The 10578-nt window shown below is 42.5% G+C and overlaps 1 protein-coding gene across 12 annotated transcripts in view; it reads left to right on the top strand.

The window, feature by feature from the left end:
* Positions 1-55: 55 nt before the first annotated feature.
* Positions 56-10578, top strand: part of khk (ketohexokinase) — a 34325-nt gene continuing 23802 nt past the window's right edge. The window contains exons 1-3 of one of the 12 annotated variants that reach the window (XM_088624836.1): positions 56-187; positions 1912-2028; positions 4965-5013. In XM_088624836.1, the coding sequence (XP_088480962.1) occupies positions 132-187; positions 1912-2028; positions 4965-5013 (222 nt within the window). In that variant the 5' untranslated portion in view covers positions 56-131. Of the gene's footprint in view, positions 188-587; positions 849-1911; positions 2029-4878; positions 5014-10578 lie in introns of those variants that run through there. The other 11 variants (XM_088624842.1, XM_088624834.1, XM_088624835.1 and 8 more) reach the window with 11 other exon arrangements.

Genomic DNA, 10578 nt, shown 5'->3' with positions numbered 1-10578 from the left:
CCCACACTCTGTTAGACGCTATGTATCCTTAGCAACAAAATGTGAGATCACAGGGAATGCGGGGAGGTTCTTAAACTGCGGTGTGTGTGGGCATTGTTACATTCTGACTTGTAGACTGTAGAGTACTATGCATGTCATTTAATTACCAAACACTTAGGTCTAATGTGACCTGTCTGGAATTTCATCCGTAAGTTAATGTTACTATCATTTTACTAATCTTACTTGCGCTTGCAATTTTCATGTGTAAAAAAAACTTTTAAACACAACTCATTTAATAGTATTCAATGAAAATGTAAGTTAGGGATAGTGATCTTCCCCAAACTCCAACCCGTTTTGGTTTATTGTTCCAAGCTACATTACTTCGTAAACAAGCCGACGAAGACGAAACACTTTCATCGGATTCTTGATTTCTAAAACTGTAAACACATTTGTGTGGAATGTCTTAAAAATTACTAACAAATATGTTATATAAGCCGTGATAATTACAACGAAGTAATTGACAGTACAATGTATAACACAAACAGCTTAATCATGAGCACAATCTGCAAACAGGTTCACAGAAACGAAAAAATCCGGAAAGTGCCGAAACATGTCGGACATATTGGATTATAAAAGTGAGGTTTATCCACCCAGACTGCAGAACTGTGACAGAGTCACACCCCCTGGCTGCGGAAAAAAAATCCAAAGAGCACCCAAATTATGTAACAGGGACACCTTGTCGTCCGAAGTCCACGTTATACATTTTATACGAGAGAAATGGGGGATAAAAGGATCTTGTGTATCGGTTTAGTGTGCTTGGATATCATCAATGTCGTGGACAAATACCCGGAAGAAGACACCGACACAAGGTTTGGCAGGATGCTACAAGAGCTGTGCATGTGCTGTTTGGTTGTTAAAACAACACATACAGCAGTCTGAATAGTTCACCACCTTCCGCTAGAGATATACATTTTACCACGTGACGGTTATACAGTAGCAGTGTTTTGACAGTCTGTGTTTTCCTGCCAGAAATGACACAATGTTTTTCATGTATGGAAATTTAGAAATAACAAAGAAATTACAACTGTATCACCAGTGAAAGTTTAACATGATGTGTTTCTGATTTGTGTTTAGGGTTTGTGGATTTACAGTAGCTTGCATTCACTGCGTTATTACAGTACAGTCTGTGCATATTACCAAGCATACTACTAGCAAGTAAAAGCTTCATACACAATACGCACTAGGATGCTTTCAAGTCTCGGGAATATACTGTAGATGTCATTTTTAGTCGAGGTACAGTATACACGAATGAAGGAAAACATAAGGGGAAGACGAAATCGAAAGCCTGGACTAGATAGGGATGTATTGTTCAGTATGCCAAGCACTGATATTAAAAAGCACTGTAAATTACTGCTTATCATATGTCAAAATAAACATTGAGATTTCATGACTATCAGATGAATAATACAGTAATCTAGTATTCTGAGATTTCAGTGTTCCTTTTGTATTTTCTTTTGGATAGGGTTACAGCAGTCATATGCCTGATTGCAATGCTCGTGCTTGTGACAGCATTGGCAGATGCTGCTGCACAAAGCAGTACTTGAACATTTCCAGGACACTTTAAATCTCAGCTGTAATAAACTGTTGATCATAGGATGGTCAGGTGCTTTCAGTTCCTTATTTTATTATAAGTTGTTTACTCTTAAATAAATAAAGTCTTCTGGAAGTATTTACATTTCTTTCAGTGGTGGCATAGCCATGAGACATTTCACTGTTATGAAATAAAAAGCTTTATTTACTTGGGAATTAAGCAAGCAGGATCCTTTTTTATTATAAAGGAGAATTACTGTGTAAACCATATTGTAAACCCTGCATGTTCACAGCATTTACGGCATACTTACAAAAAGTGACAGCTTGTGTTTCTTTATCAAGGTGCTTGTCACAAAGATGGCAGCGTGGTGGCAATGCCTCCAATTCCTGCACAGTTCTCTCTCTCCTGGGGGCACCGTGTGCGTTTATGGGCTCTCTGGCTCCAGGCCCAGTGGCCGAGTAAGTACCACAATTGCACTTCTTCTAGAAACGGCTGTGAAACAGGATATAGCTCTGTAAAACTACATTTTGTATGCTATCCAAAACTTTGCTAGCAAGTTTTTTGTTCTAGTTCTTCTAGGCCACATAATTTGCAGAAGACACAAAAAATAAACCCTCAGTTTAACATGCTTTGGATTAAATGGACAAAATCTGCTAAAGGGGAATTTCCCTGCAATAATGTGAAATGCTCAAATAATATAATAATGTTCTATATTTCTTAGGTTTGAAATTCAGGTATATCACTGGTTTTATACAGGGATAGGTCAGTTGCTTACTCGAGATGGGCTAGTGTTTCCTGTGCTTTAGCAGAATTTTATACAGTACAGTACAGTATATTTGCAACATGTGAAATCAAGAGCTTGTATATTTATGATAAAAGGCACAGGAACATTTTTCAGTGTTGATTGCAAATGTTAAAAATAAGTCAAAAGATCCAGCAAGCATACAGTATATATATATTCTCACATACTGTAATTGTGAAATTAGAAACAAAAACATCATTCATGATTTAACAGATATTCGCCAATAACAGACTCCCCTTCCTCCCTATTAGTCTGTTAAACTGAGGGTTTACCATATCTAAATAATTCACTAAGATAATTAAAATACTTAGTAATTAGTAATACTTAGTAAATACCAGTATTTAAAGACACTCTTTTGTAAGGGTAGTAATTTATGTTTTATTGCCAAAATCTAATACATGCTTGCACAACATACTGTAAACTGCCTAGATTTCCACTCAGCAGATCAGTAATTTCCTTAGTGGAAAAGTAATTTATGACTTTTTTTACTTGATCTGATGAGCAACAGTTGCCACGCATCACCTGCACATCAACTGAAGATCAACCGGATCTTCTTCTACAGTTCAAATCCTTTAAGATGAAAAGTGCTATTCAAAAGCAATCGCATATGATTAAGTTGTAAATGTTTAACAGACACAGTCTATTCTGTAACCAGAAATTAGGCTAAGGATTTGATATCAATGGAGCATGTATGTTCTGAATTGGAATGTTTCAGCCATTTTGATGTCTGTTGAACTTTTCTTAAAATAGCATTGGCTAGCTCCATCCCTCATGGTCCTGAACAGACACATGTCAGTTGGCCACAGTGCACTTTATTGTTTACACATGAAGTGATGGGCTTCTCTCTTTTCTGTAGGTGGCCCTGTAGTTAGCAACCTGCAGACAGTGGGTCTTGATAGCATGGACCACCTTGATTAATATAATCTACACCTTCAATATTAAATCTGAATATTGATGCCTTTAACTGCTGCAGTATGTTGAACTACTGTGTGTCATACTTATAAACTGAACATGTTGAAGACTAAGGTTATGAAATAGGTCATAAAACAAAACTTTATAAAAACAGTAGCAAACCAAGGGATTCACATTTAACAGAGGAGATAAAACCTTCTACCACAGAGTGATTTAAGTAGAGGATAGGATACTATGCCATGGTGATAAAGTGATAAATAGGTTCATTTTATACACTGAACTCCTACAGTATTGTTGTAAACTGACTTTTGTTACATATTTTAAACCTTTCAAAATGTGTTGGCTTCCTCAGTTAATAAAGGCAATGTAAATTCACACCTCTCCAATTATTTCATTGTAAAACTAACCTCAAATGCATTATTGGAGAAAATAAATGTCCATACTCAAACATGTATAAAATATTTATCCTCAGAAAAATAGGTTGTAATCACAAACCCCCGAATGCTTATTTAATGGAGAAAAACTTATCTCATTCAATGCACTGCACATTGGTAACTAAATATTTATGGTGTTATTAATTCTAATTTCAATATACTATTTTATGCAAGTGCAACAATAAGTCCTGCATAATATACAGTATGCTAGATCAAAATCTGTTTTCAAGAGGGTTCAAGTAAGGGTCTGATTACATTATTTCTGCTGTAGGATTCAGTTTTCTCCTTTTACAATTAGAAGTCAAGCATAAGACCAACATGGATTTTGCAGGGCAGGGTTCCTCTTTTGTGCTTATATACAGTACGTACAGTATGTCTGAACTGACTGTATAATTGATCATTCTTTTGAAGAGATGCTGTAGATAGCTTTGCTAGTGTAAGGATATGCTTTCCATTGTTTAATCTTTATCTTCTGCAATAAAGGTGTTTGCTGATTGTCCAGGTACTTTTCCTTGCCTTATATTCAAGAATAAAAACTCCCCATTGTGAATTAATATTCATACATACAGTACTGTAGTAGCTTTTTTATCAAGTCTTGACATTAAAAGATTGCTTTGAATGTAAGTCCTTTTTAGGCATTGGATTTAATAGTATCCTTCAGTTTGAACAAGAAGCTGGAAAATTATTATTCCCTTTACACTTATAATATATCAGGAGCCATTCAGTTTAAATGTCTTAATATTACTTATGCTAAATTAGCCAAAGCTCTAATGGCCAGTTTTAGGATATCTCAGTATAGTATTAGAAATGAGGGACTATTTGGTTGTAATGGGGAGTGAAATATAGTGAAATGTTGCCTATTGTACATTACATTCCTGTGGGAGATCAGGTGTATGAAATGAATTAGAATTGGAATTATTTAAGCCTGTGTTTATCATTCAGAAGAGATTCCAGAGAAAAAGTAAGTATAACTTGTGTTCACATTTTTTGCTGCTGTCTCTACTTTCTTTATACATTTTAGAGGGAAAGGAAATGAGGTGAGTTGTAGACCTTTGGGAGGGTTGTAGTAGGTCCTTAGCATGAAGGACGTACACAATTATGGATGATTTGCTCTTTATTGCCTCTCTGTTCCCCTTGTGCCTTGGGCTGCTGTTGTGCAGTTTTGTTCTGGATGACTTCCGGAGGTATAAGATTGACACTTCTCTCCTTGCGGAGCATTCAGGATGTTCTTTCCCATCCTCCATAGTGATCAGCAATTTGAGGAATGGGAGCCGTACCATACTGCATATGAACAGGTTTGTGGGGGTAGGTTATGTTTATTCTCTGTGAACAGGTCTTACATCATTAATTGTAACTACTGTACACTATGTGTTAAAAGGATTATCTATTTTTTTGGTGTGTGTCTTTATAGGCTCTATAGGCTTCAGTATATTGACTTTGTAGTGATTCATAGCCGTTCAGGGACGCCAAATATGTAATGTTAGTGGCTCTCTGAAGGCACCAGTTCTGTAGGGTTTGGGCATTTACTGAGACAATTATTAATTGTAGCAGTAAATCACAAAGTTGATTCTTTTGATGGCTTTAGAGTCCAACCATGCGACATAACTCAAACAACGCACACACACAGGTACTAATACACGAGGATACATTTATTAATACATAGAATATGCATATAAACCTAACAGATCTTATCGAGAGGGTTATCAGAATACAAAAGATATATATTCAATCAGTTACGAAGTGTAACATATATCAAGAGGACATACGTTCAGTATATCATTCATTAAGACCGTTTCATAAATGAACTTGGTTATAACTTCTACATTAGATACTCGAAACAAGTACATAACTCTTAGGAATTAATTTGATATCGACTGGTTGGGATAACAATTGAATTCTTGAGCTGTAATGCATTGAAGTTGAATACTCATCCAATCTTTGGGGATTCAGATCTCCTGCGGGCACAAAGAAACAGTTGCAGGCTGTTGCTGTCCAATCCGCGCTCTCTGGCTCGGTGCCAGGCTGTGCTGTGCGGCTTGCGACGGTGCGCTGCTGATGCTCACTGACCGGCTAGTTAGTGTTGGCTTTAACTAGCAAAGTTTGTGCACAGGAGAAAAGATGACTGTGGGTCCCAGCAAGTCAGGAAGAGGACCGGTTCGTTCCTAATGAAGAGCTAGTTCTGAATAGTGATTCAGCTGTCCACAGTTCCGACCTGTTCACGAGGCCTGCTGCTGGTTACTCTCTGGCAACCTCCACTCTAGACTCTTAGAACAAAGGAAAGTTCTGGCACTCGGACACACTGGCCGTTCCGTGGTTGTCCGGGCTGAGTCTCAGTATGGTCAGGAGGCGCGCTGCGAGGATGTCCTGCCCTTGGGAGCCTTCTGCTCCTGGGCCGTCCTGCCCTGGAATTCTCCTTTGAATTCCCTTTAGAACAGTCCACAGAATCCTCTCCAGAATCCCTTCTGAATCTTGTTGAATCTGAATCTCCCAGGCTCTCTGTGTTGCCTGTTTTTACCTGGAGGAACTTCAGCTCATTGATTGGCTGAAAGTTCCATGGGCATCAGAGTCCCACGTGGGTTACTCGGCCCTACCAGTCCCTGATTGGTTGATCAAGGTGAGATATGAGTCACTTAGTCCTGACACTTAGGAATGCAATCCAGATGTCCAACTCGCACTCCCTAGACAGATAGGCACCAATGGATGACCATTGATCATGATAGCCAGGCTTAGCTAAGTGCATCCCCCTGTGGGAGCTGTCCTTATCAAAAGAAAACATCTTAAATCAGCTTGCATGAATTCTTTCTCTGTGGCTGCACCACAGAGATGAACAGAGAAATTAGGCCTAATTTGGGAAAGCTCAGAAACACTTAATTCTGCCTTATTAATAAGCCTCACCGCTACATATCCCCCCTTTTTGAAGGCCACGAGGTACCGAGGCATTGTTGCCTTCAAAACAAAACAGAGTTAAGTGATGCCCCTTGCCATTAGAACATTAATCTTAAATGTCTACATTACTCCTCGAGAATTCATACCGGAACCAGCATTGGATACAAACAGGATGAATAACATCTGGAGTATGTATAAACACGGTAGGAGACATTATCTAAGTCTAGGAATTACACATCAGGAAGTTCACTGTCAATATCTGATACCTCTGTGGTAGATATTTGGGGAGAAGTCACTTCCTTTCTTTTGACATGCTACCTTTGACTCATTCATGCTACCCAGAGTACATTTTGATGCAAGAGTACAGCATTCAGAGTACACTGTCAGTCATGATCCGGCTACTCGGCAGTAGTGTTACAATAACAACGGTTCCTGTTCCCAGCCCTCCGATAAACCACAACACCTGTGTTGGGTATCTGCTAGGGTGGTTTGGAGGTTTGTTCCATTAAAGCAAACTAACTACCTGTACCTCTTCAGGGCTTACTGTTTCTTGGATTTCTATCCAATTCAATAGTGTGGCACCTGAAGGCATCCAAGACCTCAAGTTTGGTCTTATATCGTCTGGTTCCAGACCGTACAGTGTTAAGTTACCATGCTGTACTATGGCCTCCTCGGGAACTTGCAGGAAAACTGTTTGATTAGGTAGCTGCATTGCGGTAGCTGTATCATGCCTGTCACAAGTCATAGTGTCAGTTAAATGTGGTGTACTGACCAGCCATTTACTTCCCACCTGCTCTTCATGGAGTTCATTAACCTCCCTCTGCCCGTTAGTAGCTTTACACCCTTCATTGGTGAATCGTTTAGACACAGCCAATGGATAGCTTTGGTAGCCATACCCATCTCAAGACTTGGAACCGAATTCAATCTTGGATTGCCTTCTGGGTGAGCTATGAGCGATGGGGTTAATGTCACATACTCCTCTACTGAGAAGAGTGGAATCAAGTGGGTTGGGAATTGTGCCATGGCTAGACTGGCCAAAGTGGCACTAAACTCCCTTAACAGGTCTTGTGTCAACATTCTGGCCTGTTGCACACAAGCATAAACCCACTGTATAACACCAACAATCATGTCCACTGTTTGGGGAATAAGGTTTAACCCTGTTGCATAGGAAGTTGCCTGTAGGGTTTTCCCTAAGCTTTCCAACTTTTGCTGCTGTCGATACAGTCTGTCACTACCCTCTGGCCTCTCTGACACCTGCCTTCTTGGGGCAGTCAGGGTGAGAGTGCCAGTAGCACACAAACCTACCAGAAAAAGCAAACGTGCAACAGTGGCGGCAGCAATCAGTCCTCCCAAAAGTCTTTTCGGGTGGCTGATCCCAGTCATCTCCTTCTGAGTGACTGTTGCCTTTCTAAGCTGGTGCAGCGTGTACATGGTGTCTTTCTCAGTATGCCATGTGGCATCTTGGGCACCAACATCCTGGAAATCTGGGGAGATCTGACGCAGCTGCTGATGCTGCTCCTCCTTTTCCAGGGCATTTGCTTTTTCGATTTGTTCATGCCTGTGCTCTAGGAACCCTGCAGGGGGCGGTGCAGCGGTGGAGCATGCCTGACCCTCGGCTGAGTGGTCATCTGGAGCACCTGAGTGATCTGGGATTGTTATCCCATTCTCACTGTTCAGGTCCACCCTGCACACTTCCTGATTGAGGAATCCTTCTATCGGCATGTTTACAATCGTTCTCTGGGGGTAGGTGTAGGACACCTGCTCGCTCCCCCCTTCCCTCGCTAGGGGTTCAGGGAGCTGCCCCAGCAGTGGGATAGCTAGTTCACTGTCTTTGAACTCACTATCACTCACCAGGCCCATGTCAGTGCAGGCGGGGATTCTGACACCTCTCTTTGCGATGTCCTGCACTGGCAGGCGGGTGACTTTACCATCCAGCTCCAGTCTGGCTGAACCACTGTTGGTCAGACTCAGACTGACAGACTGAGCTGGTGGCTGTAAGAAAACCGGCTCGGCTTTCATTCCCTGTCCCTTCTGGGGGACTGGGTGTGTTGGAAACCCTGCCGTTGAGGCAGGAACAATCAGGTCAGTCTCACTCACCTGGTAGTCGTGAGAAATAATGTTACCTGACTGCAGGTTCCCTGGGTCAAAGCAGAGGGAATCAGCACCTGGGATCAGGTGTGTCCACAGCGCAGTAGTCTCAGCGTCCAGCTGGACCTCCTGTCTAACCTGTGAATGTTGCACCAGGGGCACCTGGCGGTGGCCCTGCGACAGCTGCTCAAGCAGATCCTCACTAATAGAGGACCTCTCAGGGCTAAGGGTGAGGGCTACATCACCAACCTGCTCTCCTGCCATCTGGATCCCTTCCACCACTGCAGGGTGGTGGTCCTGACCCCTCTTGGGTGCCAGGGTGCACAGGGAAAGCTCCTTTTCATCACCAGGTGGGGAGATCTGCTCCTCTTTAGGGATGTAAAAGGTGTGTGCTTTACCTGGTGGATCAGGCGGCTGCTTGGAGCACCGCTCCTGTGGCAGGGAGGCTGTTGAGACCTCGGCCGGGACACGACTTCCCTGTATATTCGGGGAACAAGAAAATATTTTTATTTCTTGTCCAGAGGGAACAGAAGGAATCTCCGCATGGGCTTCTGTGTTCGGTGAGCACTGTGTGAGCACAGTCTGCCTCTTGGCCCCCCTTTCCTTCTGTACAGAAGACTTAGGAGCCTTGACCTGTTTCCACACTTTGCCTTTCTGGTGATCCACCAAAGGTTCCTCTCTGAGTCGCATGCCCTTTTCTTTTTCTACCCGTTTGAGCTTGCCGTGTGACATCAAACACCTTTCAACCTCAGTGTCAATCAGTGTCTCACTGGGTAAGACATCTCCCATGGCAGCCTTGAGGTAAAAGCTTCCTGCTTTTCCTCTCTGTTTTACTGCCTGCTCTGTGACTTCAGGGGTGGAGTCAGCACTCGCTTGGGAGTGGCTGACCTTATCCAGGCAGGAACTCTTCCGCTCAATCAGATAGACTGAGGGAGGGAGAGGGGGCGGGTCTCCGCCTCCTCCAGTGGAGAGTATCAGCTCATTCACGTTTCCGGCAGCCTTGGGGAGCGGTTGTCCCTGTCTTAATAAAGCTTGTTCAAGCCTGGCCAGGCGGGCGGCTACTGAATCCTTTTGTTCAGCTTTATCTAGCCCTTTCCCTCCCCCGGTGTTCTCATGGCACTTAGGACGCTGGGTGCGGTCCTGTGTGAGTGCTTTGGAACGGGGCTTAGCCAGCTCAGGAACCTGTGCTCCTTCGAGCAGGAGGGAGTTAACGCTGCTGGCTCTGACGGCGAACACAGTCGCTTTAACAGCTTTTTTCTCAGAGCGACTTTGGACATCATACTCCCAGGCTTTCTGCACAAATCTCTTAATATCAGTCATTTTCATGGTGTGTGCATCTGTATGCATTAAGATCATATTTCTGACTGATGGGTGGAGATTCGCAATGAATAAACCCTTGAAATGTGTGTTCTCTTCGCAACCCTCATCATTTCGCCCTGCAAAATAAGTTCGTCTAAGTCTCTCGTAATATTCGCGAGGGGACTCTGCTCTCTCGTGCTTAATGTTAAGTGCGGCGGCTATCGCGGCAGTCGGGTCAATAAACGCACTGTATTCTTCGATAAGTGCTTGACATAGCTGCTCAAAGTCATTACAGACTTCTTTCATCTGCCTAGCCATCCACTCATGTACAGCTCTGCTGGTAGTTTTCCTGACCAGAAACACTTTCTCCTGTTCTGTGGCGTTTGGCAGGTACTGCAGGGTATACCTGAGGTCTTGAATATAACTCTCGATATTATTCTCTGACACTGCGGGGTCAAATCTCTCTATGTCCTTCGCTAGCTCTCTCAGAGAATGGAGATTTATTCTAGCTTCTCCGCTGATGGAGATATGGAAGAGATCGTGGTCAGACCTGTCGCTGCTAGAGAGAGTGCTTAATAGCGACTCGA

This window comes from Lepisosteus platostomus, chromosome 3 (genome assembly GCF_059453375.1).
Source record: "Lepisosteus platostomus isolate fLepPlt1 chromosome 3, fLepPlt1.hap1, whole genome shotgun sequence".
NCBI classification, from domain to species: Eukaryota; Metazoa; Chordata; class Actinopteri; order Semionotiformes; family Lepisosteidae; genus Lepisosteus; species Lepisosteus platostomus.
Note: the sequence above shows the minus strand (reverse complement) of the source record. Positions and strands in the feature narration are given on the sequence as shown.